Source organism: Sphaerodactylus townsendi, linkage group LG06 (assembly GCF_021028975.2).
Source record: "Sphaerodactylus townsendi isolate TG3544 linkage group LG06, MPM_Stown_v2.3, whole genome shotgun sequence".
Taxonomy (NCBI): Eukaryota; Metazoa; Chordata; class Lepidosauria; order Squamata; family Sphaerodactylidae; genus Sphaerodactylus; species Sphaerodactylus townsendi.
Window position 1 is genome coordinate 74,972,552 of NC_059430.1, and position 25,171 is coordinate 74,997,722.

The 25,171-nt window shown below is 65.6% G+C and overlaps 1 protein-coding gene across 1 annotated transcript in view; it reads right to left on the reverse strand.

Annotated features, from left to right (window-relative positions):
- The window catches only part of CADPS2 (calcium dependent secretion activator 2), a gene marked incomplete at its 5' end in the record, with an annotated part of 402,437 nt that overhangs the window by 140,693 nt on the left and 236,573 nt on the right, over window positions 1–25,171 (reverse strand). Inside the window, 2 exon segments of the mRNA XM_048501584.1 lie at window positions 1,923–2,110; window positions 6,753–6,889. Of these exon segments, the coding sequence (XP_048357541.1) occupies window positions 1,923–2,110; window positions 6,753–6,889 (325 nt within the window).

Sequence of the window (25,171 nt, forward strand, 5' to 3'; positions counted from 1 at the left end):
GCTAAATGTTCCTGATAGGAAAGAGGAGGGACAGAGATAGTCTGCCTCTACCTTGATAGCTAGGGAAGGAAAGAACCAGAGGCATATGGCCTACAGGGACATTGGGTCACCCATGTCCCCAGGCGCGCGCCTTTTAGTCATGTGGGGGAATGTCGAGTGTGATCAAAAGGCGTACGCCCCAGCCGCATGCCACCGAGCCCCAACCCCACCTCCCTGCAGGCCGGGGGCGGGGCTTGGTGCCCCAAAGCCACACCCCTGAGTGCAGGGGGCACGGGTGACATGGAGCACCCATAGAAGGGGATGTCTCTGGTTGCCATTTCCCCCCAATAGGCCTCTGGAGGGAACCCTCAAATTCTGAGAAGAAGCAGGGAATTAGACTTGAAAGTATAAGTCTAAGGACAGATAGGAGGTGACACAAAAGGGTGGAAGGTTATCTCTAACCTTATAGCCCTATCTAGCTGACCACATCAGCCCCCTGCTAGGTCTTCTTCTTAGTTCCTTTGCATGTTAGCCAACAAATTACATTCTGCTTGAATGTAAGTATACATTTATTTTGACTGGAAAAGAACTCTGTCTTGCTTGGAAAAGAAAGGGGCCACAAAGAGCAAGAAAGCAGCATGAACTGGGGCTCACACTGCAGACTGGCCAGAGGCCACCACAATGGTCCAGAAATCAAGAAGCTTCAACTTCCCCAAGTAATTGAAGTGCAACCCAAAGATATTGCTGATTTCAAACATTCAGACAGTGCACACATATTTTAAAAATTTTACTCCACAAACAAAGAGAAAATACAAATATTTTTGTTCAAAATTCATCTCAAAGCAGAATCTGGGCTATGCTCCAAGGGGTGAAAAAAAATCAAGGCAAATATTTAAAGTGATTGAGTTTAGATAAGTCATTTTGATGTGTTGGACAAGGAAAGGCCCAAGTAACTGGTGTGTGTATATAAAATGCCGTCAAGCTGCCATTGACTTATGGCTACCCCAGCAAACAGCTTTCAAGGCAAATGATTAAGAAGAGGTGGTTTGTCATTGCCTTCCTCTGCAGAATTTTCTTGGGAGGTCTCCCTTCCAAGTACCAACCCTCCTTAGTTCCTAGATCTAATGAGTTCAGGCTACACCATGTCACCTTTCCTCACCTCAAGTAATTTAAGTTTCTTAAAAGTAGCAAAGGGACCAGTTCAGCAACTCAGTTACGGACAGACCATACCAGATTACTTTCACCTCCGGTTAGAGGCCTTTAAACACCAGCCAGGTTGATGACAGAATTATACCTGGTCACCAATGAAAGCCCATGCAGGCCTAATTTTAGAACACACATCCTTCCTTTCTGGGCTGATGATATGCACGACTTCTGCACAAGCGCAAACACAAGAAAAACATCATGGTAGCTACTTGGCTAAATTAAACTTATTGTATCCCCTTTTGTTTCTGCTTCTGCAACCAATTTCTGGGCACAGGGATATTTAGGGGAAAACACTATAGGAACTGTGCTGTTTATGTTTCCATTTGTGCAAAACCACCATTCATTTCATCCACTATAAATACACCAACCATCCGCAACCCCTATTCTTATCTCCTCTTACATATACATGCACTTCTTTGCATCTCCTTTTCCACTCTAGAGTGCTCTATGCAACACACACACACCAACACATCTCTTGCTGATAAGTGAAAAATGGCTCTCAAACATAGAACCTTCCAGGAGCTTACTGACATTTAGACCAAAGCTCTCTTTTTGTATAAAAATGTTTTCACTGCACTCCAGAATGGATGTAACAGTTCTGTACAAACTGAACTCTTTATGCTCATTCACTTCTTTGCCACATATAAAGGGTAAGCAGATCAATCTAAATACATTGTTCATTTCCCCTCATCATGTAGCCTAATAACATCTGCACCATGACTGCATATTAAAAATACCTGTTGCCATGAACATGAGATGCGCAAAAGGCAAAGCTGTAATGGAGCAAGGTTGGGTCAATGACAGCACCGTTCTCTGAGTGTTCCATCAATTCATTCAGATAGCAGAGATGGCGGTGGCATCCTCTCACACCATAACGAGCACAATATTCGTCTAGCACAAAGACCTGGCCTGGGCTAAACCAACCCTGGAAAGAGATGGGGAGGGAGGGGGAAAGAGTCACTTTAATGGGTCCAGATTAGTGTATTGTCAAAGGCTTTCATGGCCAGATTCAACTGGTTCTGGTGGGTTTTCCGGGCTGTTTGGCCATGGTCTGGACCAGCCCATGGCCACACAGCCTGGAAAACCCACCAGAACCAGATCCAGATTAGATTGTTCTTTTCTTTATTGTTTTCAAACCAGATTCTCTCACTGAGAAAGAAATGGAAAAAAAATAAGATACTGTGAGCATTCGTAAAACACCTGTCAAGCTATTACATTTGCAACAAATCAGATTATGACAATAGGGGAAGTTCAAAGAGCTAGGCTTCAAACAACATCATGACTGAAAAGTGTGACAATGTCATGACCAATAGTTTCTTTTGATATGCTTTAATACGGTATGCTGTAAAACCTTCTAAAATATAAATGTTTCTCTATATTTGCTCAAATACAGGAGAATAACAATAACAAAAGAACCCTACTTATCTCATGGAATGGAGATTAGTTTTCTCCTTCCTGTGATGATTTTGAAAAATTAAAGAGGGAAAATAAAGAAGAATTTTCTAGGAAAGGAACATTGCTAGACAAGAAGCCAAGAAGGGTACCACAATAGTGCTGAGAGACTGAACTGAATACAAAACATTTGTTCAGACTTTATGATTGGGCATATCCAATTGCACATACTGAAAATACATGCTACTCATGATCTTTCTGAAACACATGTTCACTATTTCATCTGAAATGTACCTATTTCAGACAAAATTATGACCATACTAGGAAGACTATGGAGAGCGCATGTGGTTGGAGATCTCCAAACATAACTTCTAAAAAATGCTAAAAAGAACATAAATCAGCACGGGCTTTACCACTTGATATACTCTCATCCTGCAACTTCTAGTCCTCTGACATACTCTAGCACTTCAGTGCAAGCATCAAAATTGATCTGGGGACAGGAAATGGTCTACCCACCACCCTGGAGTCAACATATGGAAGCCAGTCATGGGGATGGTATTGGTCAAACAATGCCTGTACTTGAATAAGAAAAGGTAGAGCAATAAGAGAGATAAAAATCTACTTTGTTAAGAATATTAGAGCATAACATTCACCATGGACAACAGCTGTATACAGAAGTCATGGTACTATTCCAGTATACAAACAGCAAAAGAAGGACATATTATAGGAAGGCAAAGAAGAACATGATCATAAGAAGAACCACAAGATGCAGCCATGGGACTTAATGCAGCTGTGTGAGGCTTGGTGGCCTAAGCTCACCGAGAAACCAGGAAAGCAGTCTGCAGACACTGCAGAGAGTTGTTAGCTAGCATTTATGCTGGAATACTGATGAAAAAGCCTTGATCAGACTCTACCAACTATTGGACCAGAAAAAACAGCCAAAAAAGAAAATGTGGAACACCAGGATTTAGAGAATTATAGACATTTTAACTTGCCAAAGCATTTTAAAATGATAGAAAATTTTTAACTTTATTTGGTAAAGAGTTGCTTTGAGGAGTCAACATATTTCGGTAATAAATGGAACAGAAGTAATTCTCTTCGGTTTTGAAATAGGACTTTCTAATAATTTCCTAACCAAGAGCAAAACTCTGGAGTTTGACAGAGCTGAAAAAGATAATGGTGGGGGAAGGGTTCTTGGTCATGCAACCATCTTCTGTGCAATCATTTCAAAAGTTTAATATTCTGCTTACATGAGTAACATACAAGCAAGACTTGGTTACCTGCAAAGAATAGATGTACAAATGCTCTGCATTTCAGCCCAGCTCTATACCAGAAGCCTTACCAACTGAGTATGCTAAGAATATGATCTATACATGATCTTCCCAATTGATGCTTCAGAAATACATGCAATACACATTCCCAGTATACACACTTGGATACCCCCAAACACAATGTCTGAAAAAGTCTTCTGAGCACAGGAATCATGGCTGAAACTGAACCAAAGTGAGTTTGGGTCATTTCCTTCCAAACATCTTCTACTAGATATTTCTCCTTAATCATACACAGCCCTACTCACACAACAGTAGGCTGTATACTGTTAGTCAGAAAATGTTGTGATAATTACTTTCTTATTTTATAATTGCTTAGAAGCTTCCCACTGTCTACTGAGGAGTTCAATAAAGGAATTTTCGTATTACTAATAATTTTAATCATAGGTTATGTTTAACCATAATTGTTTCACATTAGGTTGATTTTGTTTTGCCAGGAAATAGTGTGTGTAGCTCCTTTCACTTAATTTGCTGACATGTTAAAGATATACTTTAAAAGATATTTTCAGCACAGGTAGACTGAGAGGGTTCTATATAAATCATGTAAGGTAAAATGAAAGAAATTCAAATGAATTCCTGTCAATGCTGAAATATCAAAAAACATCTTAAGAACATGAGAACATAAGAACAAGCCTGCTGGATCAGACCAGAGTCCATCTAGTCCAGCACTCAGCTACTCGCAGTGGCCCACCAGGTGCCTTTGGGAGCTCACATGCAGGATATGAAAGCAATGGCCTTCTGCTACTGCTCCTGAGCACCTGGTCTGCTAAGGCATTTGCAATCTCAGATCAAGGAGGATCAAGATTGGTAGCCATAGATCGACTTCTCCTCCGTAAATCTGTCCAAGCCTCTTTTAAAGCTATCCAGGTTAGTGGCCATCACCACCTCCTGTGGCAGCATATTCCAAACACCAATCACATATTGCGTGAAGTGTTTCCTTTTATTAGTCCTTATTCTTCCCCCCAGCATTTTCAATGGATGCCCCCTGGTTCTAGTATTGTACCCCATACATAATTTTGTAGACTTCAATTATATCCCCCCTCAGATGTCTCCTCTCCAAACTAAACAGTCCCAAACACTGCAGCCTCTCCTCATAAGGAAGGTGCTTATTTTTTCATTATCAAGTAGATATCTGAGGGTACCAAACCTGAGTGAGAGGAAAGACCAGGGTAGGAGAAACCGCTTAACAGAAAAACTGTCAGGGGATAGATTCCTTACACCCCCTCCCCAAAAGAATAAACATGGGTAGTGCCTGCATGCTTCAAATATTCCCTGCCCTCTGCTCCGTACAGGCCTCTAAGTGTGACCAAATTAGGATGGAACTTTCATTCCTATGGCCTGTGAACATTCATGAGGCTATGAACATGTAGGGTCAGTAGTGTGTATGTATTTTATTCATTCTTATGACATTCTCTCCATGTACAGGAATTGCACAGGGAAAACCCATGTCATGTTTTCAGGTGCATACCTAAGATGCTTTTAGGGTATACAGGCTAAAATGTGAAGTACTAATGCTACAAACTCATGTTTGTAAATGAGCATACAATATAGGCACACAGAGGTTTTTGAGACCGTTGACCACAATACCCTTCTGGAGAAGCCAATTGGCCATGCTGGCAGGGGCTGATGGGATTTGTAGTCCCTGAACATCTGGAGAGCCGCAGGTTGCAGACCCCTGGGCCAACTGATTCCAGAAGGAGGTGTTTGGGGGGGACTGCTGTTTAGCCCCATGGTATTTATGCTATGGGATCCCACAGGTATGTATTGTATCCTCCATTACTGACTTTGATTTATTTTTGTTATTGACCAGTACTGTTTTATTGATGTTTTTATTAGTATGATTTACTTGTATTGTTTTTATTGTCTGTTTTCTTTGTTTTATTGTTGTGAGTCACCCTGAGATCATTCTAAATAAACAACTTTACAACAGTTAAATATTGGAAATGGCTCTTATTCATGATGTGAGATGGTAGTTTTGGTTCCAGGTATTACAAGAGACAAGAATACAAGATACCCAAAGCAGAGAGTGTATACAAGATTGGACTAAACCTTACATGACACTCTTCTGCAATATAAGAGACATCTTCTCAGTTCTTTATCCCCACTTTTCCTATGAGTAAGATCATTCTTATTGCACAAGAGAGGCAAACAAGAGAGCCAAGACAGTGATTGACTGGTGGAAGAATTACTAAGCACTAGCTCATGAGCTTCCTTTCTTGTCTGTACTTTACACTCCTATGACGGAAACACCCGCCCCCACAACACACTACACTTTTTTTGGCAAATGGAAAAAACCTCACATTTCAGCCAAGAATGCTAAGTAATTTATCTAGGATTTAAACCCATAAAGCTAACCTTGACTCAGCTGAATGCAAGTGCAATACATCTATTTGCCTCCCCCCCTCCTGTAGTTTTGATTCTACTCTTTGGCTTTCTTTTCCCTCACTAGTCCATAAAAGGGAAGAGAATTGCAAGGTAGATGACATAATTCTTGACATCTGGCAAGCTGGATTTGTACCTTAAAATGCCTGTACAGGTGTTGGAAAATCCTACCACAGAGGGTTCCATATTTATTAAAGCCTTCTGTTTTTATTCAGCCCTCCCGAGAGGAGCAGATAAACCACGATTCAGAGTCAGTTTGAGTCTATTCTTTTCTCTATTGAGTGGCACAGCAGTAGTCTTCAAGTGTATAATTTTCAAATTTGAAGCGAATCGATTGAAATCCTTTATCCCAACCTCACACACAGTTATTAAATGAGTCTGGAAGAAAAGACCACTTTGCAACAACTATTTCTCACATTTTTCTCTCCTTTCCCCCTCTCCTTTTATCCCAGCCTTTTTACTCACCAAGCAAGAATAGGAATCGTTCAATCGGTGATCCAAGGTCTGCCTCTGAAGTACTCTAAAGAGTGTGGCATGGTCAAACTTGCAAGGATTACCAGAAATAAACTCATCCATGCCATGCTTCTGAGCACGATCGGCAGCTGGATTGTGAGGAAGGAGAAAAAGTGTAGGGATTGAGATAAGATGCTCTCACTTTAAGGCTTTGATTTCAGGTTTAATTGGAAAATAGCTTTCTTCAGGGTTTTTCTCTCCCATATTTTCTGTCCCCTTACTGTCACGTCTGCTTCTCCTCAAGATAAATACCCATTACTATATCTCTTAGGCCAACAACCAAGATTAAATATAACCACACAGAAATGGATAAACGGCTCAAAGTCAGGGAAACTCTTCCAGTGATCAGCTAAATCACACTCTGTTCATCTTGACAAAATCAGCCCATACTTATTTTTTTTGGGGGGGGGAGGGGGAATGCAGTGATTATTTTAACAGTTTACCATGCCTCTGGAGAACTTCAGAGAAAAACATATTGGCAAAACACAGAATTTATTCCTGGAATGACTGTTTTCATAAACTATTCTGCTAAGTGCTAGATTACTAAATCTTGTATCTATATAAAACACACTCACACCCCACTGTACTGATGGGCATTATCAAGATGTCCACCATAGACCATAGCATCAAAGAAATATTGTATCTGAAAGCCCATTTCTCAAATGGCAAACTGGAGCAGAAATGAACACACTAGCTTGGTGCAGGGGCATTTCCAGCCTCCCGCTTTTTATACACAGCTTTTAATAAAACTAACCTTAATGTAGTAATGGCAAAAAGCTCTTCTAACTGAAACCGGGAGCAGTAAAAAAAAATAAAAATTGTGTGTGTAAATTATATATAACATCTCAAATGGCACTTCAATCACAGACCTGAATTTATTGTTTGCAGATTGCATCTTTCAACGCCTCTGAACCCCGCGGGTTTATCAAAAGACAAGCTCTGGTGATTGCTTTCATTAATGGGTATGTTTTGTCAAAGTCTTCAATGTGAGTTTATCTACCACGTATGGACTGAAAAAAGCCTTCCAGTGGCCAAAGGGACTAGTTCTGCCTTAGCACTTTAGCGCACTTAGATGCTCCATGCAACACTGGGGGAGAACAGTTTGCGATCAACTCCAAATTGACTTAACCCTTACAATAAAGTCTCTGTTTCTTTGTTCCTTTAATTTTAAATATAGGTCTTTTATGTTCATTACTAGAAAAGATGCATCCTTAACGTACTTCTGGAAAGAAAAAAAAGCCCCTGCATAGTACAAATCTAAAATTTCTATAGAAAAGGAGACAAAAGTTTATTGATTAAACCCAATTATAGAGTCCAGTTCATAATAAAACTCTATATTGATTTGTAGGCATGATGCTAACATAATCAGTCACATTTAGAAATTTAGCCCCAGATCATATTGATCCATGTCAAGTTCAACTTTCAGCTGTATTTGCAGATGGAAGAATTATTTAATTCAAGCTGAAAGATCTGCAGCAACTCATGTTGAAAAGATGCACAAACTAATTCATATCACTTGGCTCTGCACTGTCAAAGTAGTAGTCACATTCATGTGACAGATTTCACCAAGGTGGATATAGCAAATAAATGGTGTGATGATTTAAGGTATAAGATGATCACCCACAGAAACAGAAGTATATTTTGCTGGAGTTCATGAAACAACACTGTGTATCATTAAACACCCTTTAAGCTACGATCCTCTGCACAGTTAAATCCCACTGAAGCCATTTCAGTGATAACAAAATAGTACCCAAAGAGATCCTCATTTATTCCACAGCTAAAATTATATAAAAAAGAGCTCATCTTATGCATGAAGTTAGAGTACAAGTGATGCTAGATGTTAAGAAAAATAGAAACCAATGGGAAGTAGCTGGCATTTTAATTCTAATACTATATGATTTTTATGAAACAGTCTGCTGTTAACTTAATGTTTCTGAATCCTTCCCCATTTCCAACAGCTCCATCACAATTTATTAGATGTTTGCTTGCTGCATACAATATATGCAATATAAAAAGAAGAAAAAAGAGAACAGCCCTCCTCTGTGCTTTGTCTCATGCACATGAATTCAAGTAAGCCCTTCCTAAAGAATTTGTAGCCTTGATCTTTCTTTATGTTGTAATTTCACATTCTCTCATTTATTAAAAGAAAAAAAAACACATTTGTTTATGTGCAGTTATTAATGCTTTTGAAGATCTATATATATTTATTGTCTGCTGCTAGGCATTTAAGGCCTTGACTACTTGTTTATGAGCACATGAACACAAATTGATTTCCTATCAGTCGGCAGGCCCTTTGAAAACGAACTTGGGAGGGCAGCCAGATAAACAAAACACACAATCCAGAGTTGCATCAAGAGAAGAGAAAGCACCTCGTGCAGAGTTAGAATGTGCTGTGAGTAATGTTCAATAAAAGCTGTGCCCATTTCAGCTGTCTATTTTCAGGACCTGATCAGTAGAATAAGGCCACTTGTTACACCTACCCTCCACAACATCTCCTCAGGGCTCAAAATCTGCATTTTGGCCACAACCCTGGCCCTGGAGGGTAGATGGAACTGGCCCTAGTAACTTATAGCCTTCTTTTACTCCCTCCTCCATGGGTATTGCTGGGGTGATCAATCATGCAATTGACCTTCCCAAACTGGACAGTGATGGAGTAAATTAAATGATGCTGTCTGCAGGAAAAAATAAAGCGCAGATAGTATCAGACAATCAAATGCACACAAGATTTATGGTAAAATGGAATGGAAGGGGCCAAGGTAAAATGTGCACACATATTCTGATGCCTCAGTGTGCTTGGACAGCTGCTACGTGAGTCCGTTGGTTCTTCCATCATCATGCAGCTATCACAACACATACTTTGCAGGCCTGCATGCATCATTCCTCCAGCCTTTAGTCCTGGGGTAGTATAGCCATGGATCATATAGTGGGGGAAGGCGGTATATAAACTTAATAAATAATAACACCTCTCATAAAACCAGATCCATGCTACTTTACATAGTTACATATTTTGTCCAGCTCTAGATTTCTCCTTGGAACAAGGGTTGCTTGCAGAAGGCTGTAGCCTGGAGAACTTGAGGCTGCCAGAATTGGTTGCTGTCCTCCTGCCATAATCCCAGGGTTTAAGAATAAAGAATTCCTAGCCTGCAGGCCTGAGGACATCATGCAAAGTCCTGAGCCCGACTGCCAATTTCACTTTAGGCCTACATTTCCCTGACACACTCTAACCTTTAACATTGGACTGGAGAAAAATGGAAGGAAAACAAAAATAAATCATGTCAAGGAAGCAGAGCTCTACCAAAGGGAATATAAGGTTATGGTAGGTATTCACTCCCTGAAAGTGAGCATCAGTGATGCTGCCTTTGGAAGGATTTTATCTCTTGCCCATGGTGGGGTGAGTCTGGCTTACTGTAGTCAGGTAGTGAACGGAACAGGACCAAATAAGGAAGTCACATCAGGAAACTTTGCTGCTGCCTGACCCACTTCTAGGTGTTTGCACCCTGTGTAATTATAGCATCCCTGACTATCACATTTTTATAATTTTATAATTACTTGTTATAGTATTTGTTTAACAAATTGTTTCTTTTTCATTTTGCCACTGTGCCACTGGGTTTGTCACTGTGACCATTTGTCATGCAAGAGATGGTTCCCCCAGGCCCGGAAAAGATTGGGAACCCTGGTCCTCAAACCATAGTGGAGGAAGTTAGTTAAAGTCCCTGCCTCCAGGCCTGACGAGAGCAGGAGGAAATGAGGGTGTGTTAGAAGGGAGAGATCCCTGGAGGGGATGTCCCAACTATGGTAAACATGCATAGTTTCATGCCATTCTGTGATGGAGCTTGATTAATGAGGCTTCTGGCAAAAGAAAAGATGTGTGCTCTTCTGGCAGAATGCTCATAGATTGTGTGTCTCTGTGTGTGAATGCATGGGTTAGGTGAGCTCATCAAGGCTTTTGTGACACTGGTACATGGTGATATAAGCTTTCTGTGCAGAGTTAATACAGGGACATCTTGGGTGCACAAAATTGCGATTGATGTGCAGTTGCAGTAGTTCCAAATATATGTTGCTACGTCAGCTTTTGGTTCTTTCAAAACTTTTTGTACTTTACAGATGCTTTTCAGTTGGAAAATGCTCTGGATCCCAGCTATGTTACACTGGCATTTGACATACTGATCCCATAATTGATTTTATAATCAATTTTTGTTTTGTACATTGGGATGCCTTTGAACTATAATTCACTTTTATTGCAAGCTTTTATTGCACATCTTTAAAAAGGCAGAATGGATTTTTATTAAATAAACATACTTGATGATGGCTTGAGAGCCACTAACGTATGCAAAGTGCACAGAATTGAGGCTGCATAACTGCAGTTCTGACCTCACTGAATGCTTGACATATAAGCTCAACATAATAAAGGGTCAACTGCATCTTTTTAAAAAAAGCTACTCTGTAAACTTGTTCACAGAGTTATTCTGAATAAACAATCTCAGGTAGAACTGTTTTGAACAAGCAAGAATATTTTAATGATATTCCTTTCCTCACAATTTCAGGCGCAAACTACCAATAGTGATAACAGATCATTTGCTGAAATTTGTGCAAGAAACACAAATAAAAAGGATGGGAAGGTGGTAGTGGCTGATTTTTAGAATTACAGGGGCAAATCAGCAAGAGAATGGATTCCTTCCCCCACTCGTAATTCCAGATGAGGGAAAAGCATCACGGGAGAGTATGGCATAGGGAAGGTATGCCACCTGTGAGTGGAGGATTTATTGCCTTATACCTACCTCTACAGAGACCTGCTCATGGTTAAAAACAACAACAACAAAGCTACAAACAGCAACAAAAAACAAATTTCAGCAACATTAAAACCATATATAAAATCGAGCCCAAAAAACAATATTGAGCAAGGCAATTTTCACAAAGAGTAATGGTATTCATAAAAGTTCACAGTCTAGAAAATGGATCATTAGAAAGCTTTTCCCCCCTTTTCAGCTTGATGCTGAAAGCACAGTAAAATTAGCACCACCAGTAAAAAAAAGTCCCCTGCCGGATTGCCGCCCTTTACACAGCTGCAGAGGGTGGGACAGGGAGCAGGGCTTGGGATGAGGTTCTTGGAGCACCTGTTCAAAAATCAGGCTCTATTTTACACACTATTGTGGTACACCCGAAGTTTAAAAAACAAGTTTCTCACCGTCAAGGGAATATTGAGAGTTGGATAACAGCAGACTTGCTTTGAATTATGAACTTTGATCATTACTATGCTTCTGAGGAATTAGTGCAATAGTCTTTTACACCATCTTTTATCCTAAAATGAAAATGAAGGACTTTCCCTGATCCTTTGTTTTTATCTTAGGATAAAAGACTTGTGTGTCAAACCTGAATGAGCTGCCTCAAGATAAGCCATGGTCAAAGTTTATGGGTTATGAGACAGTTATGTTCAGCCCTTCAGAACATTACTTACCATGTTAATTATAGATGTCTGTATTTTGGTGAAGGCTCAATGGGAGGGACCGCGACAAAGCAGTAAAGTTACTAGGAGGGGCTGTGGCTCTTTGAAAAACCTTCTGGTTTGCATGGTGAAGGTCCCAGGTTCAATGCTCAGCATCTCCAGATAAAAGAACTAGATAGTAGATGACATAACAAGGCTTGTACCCAGAGGCGTAGGGCCCATGGGGACATCTGTGGACAAATGTCCCAGGAGGGACCCCATCGAGTCACATGGGGGGTGGAAAATTGCCCGCCACACTTCTTACCTGGCTGGGCCTGTCCAGTAGATCCTGCGGGGTATCCATCTTGTGACTGGGCTGAGAGATCCCTACCTATTAAGGTGGCTTCACTGGCAGACTCAGCATTGCCTGAACTTTGTTAATATAAATAGAACTCAACTTGGTATGTATTTCTCCACAATCAGCAAACCTTTTAAATTATGGTGAGTCTCAATTTTATTCTACCCAGTTTCCCAGCATCCTCAGGGCATCTATGCAAATCACTATTTTGTAATTTGCCCCTCCCTTCATTCCTCTCTACCCCTCCCAACAGATAGTCCCTCCAAACTGTTCTCCAGCATCCTCAGAGCCTGCATGCAAATGAGCCTTCTTCTCATTTGCCTGTCATCTGCTCCCAGGTAAGCATGATTAACAGACAAGGAAGGGCTGAGAAAGCAAGGAATGAGTGCAACCAAGCATGTGCAGAGTAAATTTCCATGTGGCTGGTATTTGTTTCTGCATTGTTGGGGGCTGGGAAATAGCAAAGTCTCTGGCACACTGGAGCAACGGCAGGTTCTGTTATTTTTTAATTTCCATTTCTTCAGTCACTGCTGACCAGAGTTCCCATTAAAATAAGCATTCCTGTGAGTCCTTGTATTTTGGGGAGAGCATGCTCAAGATGAAACAGTTGGGGTTGTTGTAATTATTTGACCGGTCTGATATATTTTGATTTAGTTCATATTTGACTTGTCTTCTAACGTGGGCTCACAGGGTGGGTGGCACAGCTGGGGGGGGGCAACATTTGAGAGCTTGCCCCAGGTACTATTTCCCATAGATGTGGCCGGGGGGGGGGGGGGGCCCCACCCCCCCCCCCCCCCACCCCCCCCCCCCCCCACCCCCCCCCCCCCCCACCCCCCCCCCCCCCCACCCCCCCCCCCCCCCACCCCCCCCCCCCCCCACCCCCCCCCCCCCCCACCCCCCCCCCCCCCCACCCCCCCCCCCCCCCACCCCCCCCCCCCCCCACCCCCCCCCCCCCCCACCCCCCCCCCCCCCCACCCCCCCCCCCCCCCACCCCCCCCCCCCCCCACCCCCCCCCCCCCCCACCCCCCCCCCCCCCCACCCCCCCCCCCCCCCACCCCCCCCCCCCCCCACCCCCCCCCCCCCCCACCCCCCCCCCCCCCCACCCCCCCCCCCCCCCACCCCCCCCCCCCCCCACCCCCCCCCCCCCCCACCCCCCCCCCCCCCCACCCCCCCCCCCCCCCACCCCCCCCCCCCCCCACCCCCCCCCCCCCCCACCCCCCCCCCCCCCCACCCCCCCCCCCCCCCACCCCCCCCCCCCCCCACCCCCCCCCCCCCCCACCCCCCCCCCCCCCCACCCCCCCCCCCCCCCACCCCCCCCCCCCCCCACCCCCCCCCCCCCCCACCCCCCCCCCCCCCCACCCCCCCCCCCCCCCACCCCCCCCCCCCCCCACCCCCCCCCCCCCCCACCCCCCCCCCCCCCCACCCCCCCCCCCCCCCACCCCCCCCCCCCCCCACCCCCCCCCCCCCCCACCCCCCCCCCCCCCCACCCCCCCCCCCCCCCACCCCCCCCCCCCCCCACCCCCCCCCCCCCCCACCCCCCCCCCCCCCCACCCCCCCCCCCCCCCACCCCCCCCCCCCCCCACCCCCCCCCCCCCCCACCCCCCCCCCCCCCCACCCCCCCCCCCCCCCACCCCCCCCCCCCCCCACCCCCCCCCCCCCCCACCCCCCCCCCCCCCCACCCCCCCCCCCCCCCACCCCCCCCCCCCCCCACCCCCCCCCCCCCCCACCCCCCCCCCCCCCCACCCCCCCCCCCCCCCACCCCCCCCCCCCCCCACCCCCCCCCCCCCCCACCCCCCCCCCCCCCCACCCCCCCCCCCCCCCACCCCCCCCCCCCCCCACCCCCCCCCCCCCCCACCCCCCCCCCCCCCCACCCCCCCCCCCCCCCACCCCCCCCCCCCCCCACCCCCCCCCCCCCCCACCCCCCCCCCCCCCCACCCCCCCCCCCCCCCACCCCCCCCCCCCCCCACCCCCCCCCCCCCCCACCCCCCCCCCCCCCCACCCCCCCCCCCCCCCACCCCCCCCCCCCCCCACCCCCCCCCCCCCCCACCCCCCCCCCCCCCCACCCCCCCCCCCCCCCACCCCCCCCCCCCCCCACCCCCCCCCCCCCCCACCCCCCCCCCCCCCCACCCCCCCCCCCCCCCACCCCCCCCCCCCCCCACCCCCCCCCCCCCCCACCCCCCCCCCCCCCCACCCCCCCCCCCCCCCACCCCCCCCCCCCCCCACCCCCCCCCCCCCCCACCCCCCCCCCCCCCCACCCCCCCCCCCCCCCACCCCCCCCCCCCCCCACCCCCCCCCCCCCCCACCCCCCCCCCCCCCCACCCCCCCCCCCCCCCACCCCCCCCCCCCCCCACCCCCCCCCCCCCCCACCCCCCCCCCCCCCCACCCCCCCCCCCCCCCACCCCCCCCCCCCCCCACCCCCCCCCCCCCCCACCCCCCCCCCCCCCCACCCCCCCCCCCCCCCACCCCCCCCCCCCCCCACCCCCCCCCCCCCCCACCCCCCCCCCCCCCCACCCCCCCCCCCCCCCACCCCCCCCCCCCCCCACCCCCCCCCCCCCCCACCCCCCCCCCCCCCCACCCCCCCCCCCCCCCACCCCCCCCCCCCCCCACCCCCCCCCCCCCCCACCCCCCCCCCCCCCCACCCCCCCCCCCCCCCACCCCCCCCCCCCCCCACCCCCCCCCCCCCCCACCCCCCCCCCCCCCCACCCCCCCCCCCCCCCACCCCCCCCCCCCCCCACCCCCCCCCCCCCCCACCCCCCCCCCCCCCCACCCCCCCCCCCCCCCACCCCCCCCCCCCCCCACCCCCCCCCCCCCCCACCCCCCCCCCCCCCCACCCCCCCCCCCCCCCACCCCCCCCCCCCCCCACCCCCCCCCCCCCCCACCCCCCCCCCCCCCCACCCCCCCCCCCCCCCACCCCCCCCCCCCCCCACCCCCCCCCCCCCCCACCCCCCCCCCCCCCCACCCCCCCCCCCCCCCACCCCCCCCCCCCCCCACCCCCCCCCCCCCCCACCCCCCCCCCCCCCCACCCCCCCCCCCCCCCACCCCCCCCCCCCCCCACCCCCCCCCCCCCCCACCCCCCCCCCCCCCCACCCCCCCCCCCCCCCACCCCCCCCCCCCCCCACCCCCCCCCCCCCCCACCCCCCCCCCCCCCCACCCCCCCCCCCCCCCACCCCCCCCCCCCCCCACCCCCCCCCCCCCCCACCCCCCCCCCCCCCCACCCCCCCCCCCCCCCACCCCCCCCCCCCCCCACCCCCCCCCCCCCCCACCCCCCCCCCCCCCCACCCCCCCCCCCCCCCACCCCCCCCCCCCCCCACCCCCCCCCCCCCCCACCCCCCCCCCCCCCCACCCCCCCCCCCCCCCACCCCCCCCCCCCCCCACCCCCCCCCCCCCCCACCCCCCCCCCCCCCCACCCCCCCCCCCCCCCACCCCCCCCCCCCCCCACCCCCCCCCCCCCCCACCCCCCCCCCCCCCCACCCCCCCCCCCCCCCACCCCCCCCCCCCCCCACCCCCCCCCCCCCCCACCCCCCCCCCCCCCCACCCCCCCCCCCCCCCACCCCCCCCCCCCCCCACCCCCCCCCCCCCCCACCCCCCCCCCCCCCCACCCCCCCCCCCCCCCACCCCCCCCCCCCCCCACCCCCCCCCCCCCCCACCCCCCCCCCCCCCCACCCCCCCCCCCCCCCACCCCCCCCCCCCCCCACCCCCCCCCCCCCCCACCCCCCCCCCCCCCCACCCCCCCCCCCCCCCACCCCCCCCCCCCCCCACCCCCCCCCCCCCCCACCCCCCCCCCCCCCCACCCCCCCCCCCCCCCACCCCCCCCCCCCCCCACCCCCCCCCCCCCCCACCCCCCCCCCCCCCCACCCCCCCCCCCCCCCACCCCCCCCCCCCCCCACCCCCCCCCCCCCCCACCCCCCCCCCCCCCCACCCCCCCCCCCCCCCACCCCCCCCCCCCCCCACCCCCCCCCCCCCCCACCCCCCCCCCCCCCCACCCCCCCCCCCCCCCACCCCCCCCCCCCCCCACCCCCCCCCCCCCCCACCCCCCCCCCCCCCCACCCCCCCCCCCCCCCACCCCCCCCCCCCCCCACCCCCCCCCCCCCCCACCCCCCCCCCCCCCCACCCCCCCCCCCCCCCACCCCCCCCCCCCCCCACCCCCCCCCCCCCCCACCCCCCCCCCCCCCCACCCCCCCCCCCCCCCACCCCCCCCCCCCCCCACCCCCCCCCCCCCCCACCCCCCCCCCCCCCCACCCCCCCCCCCCCCCACCCCCCCCCCCCCCCACCCCCCCCCCCCCCCACCCCCCCCCCCCCCCACCCCCCCCCCCCCCCACCCCCCCCCCCCCCCACCCCCCCCCCCCCCCACCCCCCCCCCCCCCCACCCCCCCCCCCCCCCACCCCCCCCCCCCCCCACCCCCCCCCCCCCCCACCCCCCCCCCCCCCCACCCCCCCCCCCCCCCACCCCCCCCCCCCCCCACCCCCCCCCCCCCCCACCCCCCCCCCCCCCCACCCCCCCCCCCCCCCACCCCCCCCCCCCCCCACCCCCCCCCCCCCCCACCCCCCCCCCCCCCCACCCCCCCCCCCCCCCACCCCCCCCCCCCCCCACCCCCCCCCCCCCCCACCCCCCCCCCCCCCCACCCCCCCCCCCCCCCACCCCCCCCCCCCCCCACCCCCCCCCCCCCCCACCCCCCCCCCCCCCCACCCCCCCCCCCCCCCACCCCCCCCCCCCCCCACCCCCCCCCCCCCCCACCCCCCCCCCCCCCCACCCCCCCCCCCCCCCACCCCCCCCCCCCCCCACCCCCCCCCCCCCCCACCCCCCCCCCCCCCCACCCCCCCCCCCCCCCACCCCCCCCCCCCCCCACCCCCCCCCCCCCCCACCCCCCCCCCCCCCCACCCCCCCCCCCCCCCACCCCCCCCCCCCCCCACCCCCCCCCCCCCCCACCCCCCCCCCCCCCCACCCCCCCCCCCCCCCACCCCCCCCCCCCCCCACCCCCCCCCCCCCCCACCCCCCCCCCCCCCCACCCCCCCCCCCCCCCACCCCCCCCCCCCCCCACCCCCCCCCCCCCCCACCCCCCCCCCCCCCCACCCCCCCCCCCCCCCACCCCCCCCCCCCCCCACCCCCCCCCCCCCCCACCCCCCCCCCCCCCCACCCCCCCCCCCCCCCACCCCCCCCCCCCCCCACCCCCCCCCCCCCCCACCCCCCCCCCCCCCCACCCCCCCCCCCCCCCACCCCCCCCCCCCCCCACCCCCCCCCCCCCCCACCCCCCCCCCCCCCCACCCCCCCCCCCCCCCACCCCCCCCCCCCCCCACCCCCCCCCCCCCCCACCCCCCCCCCCCCCCACCCCCCCCCCCCCCCACCCCCCCCCCCCCCCACCCCCCCCCCCCCCCACCCCCCCCCCCCCCCACCCCCCCCCCCCCCCACCCCCCCCCCCCCCCACCCCCCCCCCCCCCCACCCCCCCCCCCCCCCACCCCCCCCCCCCCCCACCCCCCCCCCCCCCCACCCCCCCCCCCCCCCACCCCCCCCCCCCCCCACCCCCCCCCCCCCCCACCCCCCCCCCCCCCCACCCCCCCCCCCCCCCACCCCCCCCCCCCCCCACCCCCCCCCCCCCCCACCCCCCCCCCCCCCCACCCCCCCCCCCCCCCACCCCCCCCCCCCCCCACCCCCCCCCCCCCCCACCCCCCCCCCCCCCCACCCCCCCCCCCCCCCACCCCCCCCCCCCCCCACCCCCCCCCCCCCCCACCCCCCCCCCCCCCCACCCCCCCCCCCCCCCACCCCCCCCCCCCCCCACCCCCCCCCCCCCCCACCCCCCCCCCCCCCCACCCCCCCCCCCCCCCACCCCCCCCCCCCCCCACCCCCCCCCCCCCCCACCCCCCCCCCCCCCCACCCCCCCCCCCCCCCACCCCCCCCCCCCCCCACCCCCCCCCCCCCCCACCCCCCCCCCCCCCCACCCCCCCCCCCCCCCACCCCCCCCCCCCCCCACCCCCCCCCCCCCCCACCCCCCCCCCCCCCCACCCCCCCCCCCCCCCACCCCCCCCCCCCCCCACCCCCCCCCCCCCCCACCCCCCCCCCCCCCCACCCCCCCCCCCCCCCACCCCCCCCCCCCCCCACCCCCCCCCCCCCCCACCCCCCCCCCCCCCCACCCCCCCCCCCCCCCACCCCCCCCCCCCCCCACCCCCCCCCCCCCCCACCCCCCCCCCCCCCCACCCCCCCCCCCCCCCACCCCCCCCCCCCCCCACCCCCCCCCCCCCCCACCCCCCCCCCCCCCCACCCCCCCCCCCCCCCACCCCCCCCCCCCCCCACCCCCCCCCCCCCCCACCCCCCCCCCCCCCCACCCCCCCCCCCCCCCACCCCCCCCCCCCCCCACCCCCCCCCCCCCCCACCCCCCCCCCCCCCCACCCCCCCCCCCCCCCACCCCCCCCCCCCCCCACCCCCCCCCCCCCCCACCCCCCCCCCCCCCCACCCCCCCCCCCCCCCACCCCCCCCCCCCCCCACCCCCCCCCCCCCCCACCCCCCCCCCCCCCCACCCCCCCCCCCCCCCACCCCCCCCCCCCCCCACCCCCCCCCCCCCCCACCCCCCCCCCCCCCCACCCCCCCCCCCCCCCACCCCCCCCCCCCCCCACCCCCCCCCCCCCCCACCCCCCCCCCCCCCCACCCCCCCCCCCCCCCACCCCCCCCCCCCCCCACCCCCCCCCCCCCCCACCCCCCCCCCCCCCCACCCCCCCCCCCCCCCACCCCCCCCCCCCCCCACCCCCCCCCCCCCCCACCCCCCCCCCCCCCCACCCCCCCCCCCCCCCACCCCCCCCCCCCCCCACCCCCCCCCCCCCCCACCCCCCCCCCCCCCCACCCCCCCCCCCCCCCACCCCCCCCCCCCCCCACCCCCCCCCCCCCCCACCCCCCCCCCCCCCCACCCCCCCCCCCCCCCACCCCCCCCCCCCCCCACCCCCCCCCCCCCCCACCCCCCCCCCCCCCCACCCCCCCCCCCCCCCACCCCCCCCCCCCCCCACCCCCCCCCCCCCCCACCCCCCCCCCCCCCCACCCCCCCCCCCCCCCACCCCCCCCCCCCCCCACCCCCCCCCCCCCCCACCCCCCCCCCCCCCCACCCCCCCCCCCCCCCACCCCCCCCCCCCCCCACCCCCCCCCCCCCCCACCCCCCCCCCCCCCCACCCCCCCCCCCCCCCACCCCCCCCCCCCCCCACCCCCCCCCCCCCCCACCCCCCCCCCCCCCCACCCCCCCCCCCCCCCACCCCCCCCCCCCCCCACCCCCCCCCCCCCCCACCCCCCCCCCCCCCCACCCCCCCCCCCCCCCACCCCCCCCCCCCCCCACCCCCCCCCCCCCCCACCCCCCCCCCCCCCCACCCCCCCCCCCCCCCACCCCCCCCCCCCCCCACCCCCCCCCCCCCCCACCCCCCCCCCCCCCCACCCCCCCCCCCCCCCACCCCCCCCCCCCCCCACCCCCCCCCCCCCCCACCCCCCCCCCCCCCCACCCCCCCCCCCCCCCACCCCCCCCCCCCCCCACCCCCCCCCCCCCCCACCCCCCCCCCCCCCCACCCCCCCCCCCCCCCACCCCCCCCCCCCCCCACCCCCCCCCCCCCCCACCCCCCCCCCCCCCCACCCCCCCCCCCCCCCACCCCCCCCCCCCCCCACCCCCCCCCCCCCCCACCCCCCCCCCCCCCCACCCCCCCCCCCCCCCACCCCCCCCCCCCCCCACCCCCCCCCCCCCCCACCCCCCCCCCCCCCCACCCCCCCCCCCCCCCACCCCCCCCCCCCCCCACCCCCCCCCCCCCCCACCCCCCCCCCCCCCCACCCCCCCCCCCCCCCACCCCCCCCCCCCCCCACCCCCCCCCCCCCCCACCCCCCCCCCCCCCCACCCCCCCCCCCCCCCACCCCCCCCCCCCCCCACCCCCCCCCCCCCCCACCCCCCCCCCCCCCCACCCCCCCCCCCCCCCACCCCCCCCCCCCCCCACCCCCCCCCCCCCCCACCCCCCCCCCCCCCCACCCCCCCCCCCCCCCACCCCCCCCCCCCCCCACCCCCCCCCCCCCCCACCCCCCCCCCCCCCCACCCCCCCCCCCCCCCACCCCCCCCCCCCCCCACCCCCCCCCCCCCCCACCCCCCCCCCCCCCCACCCCCCCCCCCCCCCACCCCCCCCCCCCCCCACCCCCCCCCCCCCCCACCCCCCCCCCCCCCCACCCCCCCCCCCCCCCACCCCCCCCCCCCCCCACCCCCCCCCCCCCCCACCCCCCCCCCCCCCCACCCCCCCCCCCCCCCACCCCCCCCCCCCCCCACCCCCCCCCCCCCCCACCCCCCCCCCCCCCCACCCCCCCCCCCCCCCACCCCCCCCCCCCCCCACCCCCCCCCCCCCCCACCCCCCCCCCCCCCCACCCCCCCCCCCCCCCACCCCCCCCCCCCCCCACCCCCCCCCCCCCCCACCCCCCCCCCCCCCCACCCCCCCCCCCCCCCACCCCCCCCCCCCCCCACCCCCCCCCCCCCCCACCCCCCCCCCCCCCCACCCCCCCCCCCCCCCACCCCCCCCCCCCCCCACCCCCCCCCCCCCCCACCCCCCCCCCCCCCCACCCCCCCCCCCCCCCACCCCCCCCCCCCCCCACCCCCCCCCCCCCCCACCCCCCCCCCCCCCCACCCCCCCCCCCCCCCACCCCCCCCCCCCCCCACCCCCCCCCCCCCCCACCCCCCCCCCCCCCCACCCCCCCCCCCCCCCACCCCCCCCCCCCCCCACCCCCCCCCCCCCCCACCCCCCCCCCCCCCCACCCCCCCCCCCCCCCACCCCCCCCCCCCCCCACCCCCCCCCCCCCCCACCCCCCCCCCCCCCCACCCCCCCCCCCCCCCACCCCCCCCCCCCCCCACCCCCCCCCCCCCCCACCCCCCCCCCCCCCCACCCCCCCCCCCCCCCACCCCCCCCCCCCCCCACCCCCCCCCCCCCCCACCCCCCCCCCCCCCCACCCCCCCCCCCCCCCACCCCCCCCCCCCCCCACCCCCCCCCCCCCCCACCCCCCCCCCCCCCCACCCCCCCCCCCCCCCACCCCCCCCCCCCCCCACCCCCCCCCCCCCCCACCCCCCCCCCCCCCCACCCCCCCCCCCCCCCACCCCCCCCCCCCCCCACCCCCCCCCCCCCCCACCCCCCCCCCCCCCCACCCCCCCCCCCCCCCACCCCCCCCCCCCCCCACCCCCCCCCCCCCCCACCCCCCCCCCCCCCCACCCCCCCCCCCCCCCACCCCCCCCCCCCCCCACCCCCCCCCCCCCCCACCCCCCCCCCCCCCCACCCCCCCCCCCCCCCACCCCCCCCCCCCCCCACCCCCCCCCCCCCCCACCCCCCCCCCCCCCCACCCCCCCCCCCCCCCACCCCCCCCCCCCCCCACCCCCCCCCCCCCCCACCCCCCCCCCCCCCCACCCCCCCCCCCCCCCACCCCCCCCCCCCCCCACCCCCCCCCCCCCCCACCCCCCCCCCCCCCCACCCCCCCCCCCCCCCACCCCCCCCCCCCCCCACCCCCCCCCCCCCCCACCCCCCCCCCCCCCCACCCCCCCCCCCCCCCACCCCCCCCCCCCCCCACCCCCCCCCCCCCCCACCCCCCCCCCCCCCCACCCCCCCCCCCCCCCACCCCCCCCCCCCCCCACCCCCCCCCCCCCCCACCCCCCCCCCCCCCCACCCCCCCCCCCCCCCACCCCCCCCCCCCCCCACCCCCCCCCCCCCCCACCCCCCCCCCCCCCCACCCCCCCCCCCCCCCACCCCCCCCCCCCCCCACCCCCCCCCCCCCCCACCCCCCCCCCCCCCCACCCCCCCCCCCCCCCACCCCCCCCCCCCCCCACCCCCCCCCCCCCCCACCCCCCCCCCCCCCCACCCCCCCCCCCCCCCACCCCCCCCCCCCCCCACCCCCCCCCCCCCCCACCCCCCCCCCCCCCCACCCCCCCCCCCCCCCACCCCCCCCCCCCCCCACCCCCCCCCCCCCCCACCCCCCCCCCCCCCCACCCCCCCCCCCCCCCACCCCCCCCCCCCCCCACCCCCCCCCCCCCCCACCCCCCCCCCCCCCCACCCCCCCCCCCCCCCACCCCCCCCCCCCCCCACCCCCCCCCCCCCCCACCCCCCCCCCCCCCCACCCCCCCCCCCCCCCACCCCCCCCCCCCCCCACCCCCCCCCCCCCCCACCCCCCCCCCCCCCCACCCCCCCCCCCCCCCACCCCCCCCCCCCCCCACCCCCCCCCCCCCCCACCCCCCCCCCCCCCCACCCCCCCCCCCCCCCACCCCCCCCCCCCCCCACCCCCCCCCCCCCCCACCCCCCCCCCCCCCCACCCCCCCCCCCCCCCACCCCCCCCCCCCCCCACCCCCCCCCCCCCCCACCCCCCCCCCCCCCCACCCCCCCCCCCCCCCACCCCCCCCCCCCCCCACCCCCCCCCCCCCCCACCCCCCCCCCCCCCCACCCCCCCCCCCCCCCACCCCCCCCCCCCCCCACCCCCCCCCCCCCCCACCCCCCCCCCCCCCCACCCCCCCCCCCCCCCACCCCCCCCCCCCCCCACCCCCCCCCCCCCCCACCCCCCCCCCCCCCCACCCCCCCCCCCCCCCACCCCCCCCCCCCCCCACCCCCCCCCCCCCCCACCCCCCCCCCCCCCCACCCCCCCCCCCCCCCACCCCCCCCCCCCCCCACCCCCCCCCCCCCCCACCCCCCCCCCCCCCCACCCCCCCCCCCCCCCACCCCCCCCCCCCCCCACCCCCCCCCCCCCCCACCCCCCCCCCCCCCCACCCCCCCCCCCCCCCACCCCCCCCCCCCCCCACCCCCCCCCCCCCCCACCCCCCCCCCCCCCCACCCCCCCCCCCCCCCACCCCCCCCCCCCCCCACCCCCCCCCCCCCCCACCCCCCCCCCCCCCCACCCCCCCCCCCCCCCACCCCCCCCCCCCCCCACCCCCCCCCCCCCCCACCCCCCCCCCCCCCCACCCCCCCCCCCCCCCACCCCCCCCCCCCCCCACCCCCCCCCCCCCCCACCCCCCCCCCCCCCCACCCCCCCCCCCCCCCACCCCCCCCCCCCCCCACCCCCCCCCCCCCCCACCCCCCCCCCCCCCCACCCCCCCCCCCCCCCACCCCCCCCCCCCCCCACCCCCCCCCCCCCCCACCCCCCCCCCCCCCCACCCCCCCCCCCCCCCACCCCCCCCCCCCCCCACCCCCCCCCCCCCCCACCCCCCCCCCCCCCCACCCCCCCCCCCCCCCACCCCCCCCCCCCCCCACCCCCCCCCCCCCCCACCCCCCCCCCCCCCCACCCCCCCCCCCCCCCACCCCCCCCCCCCCCCACCCCCCCCCCCCCCCACCCCCCCCCCCCCCCACCCCCCCCCCCCCCCACCCCCCCCCCCCCCCACCCCCCCCCCCCCCCACCCCCCCCCCCCCCCACCCCCCCCCCCCCCCACCCCCCCCCCCCCCCACCCCCCCCCCCCCCCACCCCCCCCCCCCCCCACCCCCCCCCCCCCCCACCCCCCCCCCCCCCCACCCCCCCCCCCCCCCACCCCCCCCCCCCCCCACCCCCCCCCCCCCCCACCCCCCCCCCCCCCCACCCCCCCCCCCCCCCACCCCCCCCCCCCCCCACCCCCCCCCCCCCCCACCCCCCCCCCCCCCCACCCCCCCCCCCCCCCACCCCCCCCCCCCCCCACCCCCCCCCCCCCCCACCCCCCCCCCCCCCCACCCCCCCCCCCCCCCACCCCCCCCCCCCCCCACCCCCCCCCCCCCCCACCCCCCCCCCCCCCCACCCCCCCCCCCCCCCACCCCCCCCCCCCCCCACCCCCCCCCCCCCCCACCCCCCCCCCCCCCCACCCCCCCCCCCCCCCACCCCCCCCCCCCCCCACCCCCCCCCCCCCCCACCCCCCCCCCCCCCCACCCCCCCCCCCCCCCACCCCCCCCCCCCCCCACCCCCCCCCCCCCCCACCCCCCCCCCCCCCCACCCCCCCCCCCCCCCACCCCCCCCCCCCCCCACCCCCCCCCCCCCCCACCCCCCCCCCCCCCCACCCCCCCCCCCCCCCACCCCCCCCCCCCCCCACCCCCCCCCCCCCCCACCCCCCCCCCCCCCCACCCCCCCCCCCCCCCACCCCCCCCCCCCCCCACCCCCCCCCCCCCCCACCCCCCCCCCCCCCCACCCCCCCCCCCCCCCACCCCCCCCCCCCCCCACCCCCCCCCCCCCCCACCCCCCCCCCCCCCCACCCCCCCCCCCCCCCACCCCCCCCCCCCCCCACCCCCCCCCCCCCCCACCCCCCCCCCCCCCCACCCCCCCCCCCCCCCACCCCCCCCCCCCCCCACCCCCCCCCCCCCCCACCCCCCCCCCCCCCCACCCCCCCCCCCCCCCACCCCCCCCCCCCCCCACCCCCCCCCCCCCCCACCCCCCCCCCCCCCCACCCCCCCCCCCCCCCACCCCCCCCCCCCCCCACCCCCCCCCCCCCCCACCCCCCCCCCCCCCCACCCCCCCCCCCCCCCACCCCCCCCCCCCCCCACCCCCCCCCCCCCCCACCCCCCCCCCCCCCCACCCCCCCCCCCCCCCACCCCCCCCCCCCCCCACCCCCCCCCCCCCCCACCCCCCCCCCCCCCCACCCCCCCCCCCCCCCACCCCCCCCCCCCCCCAC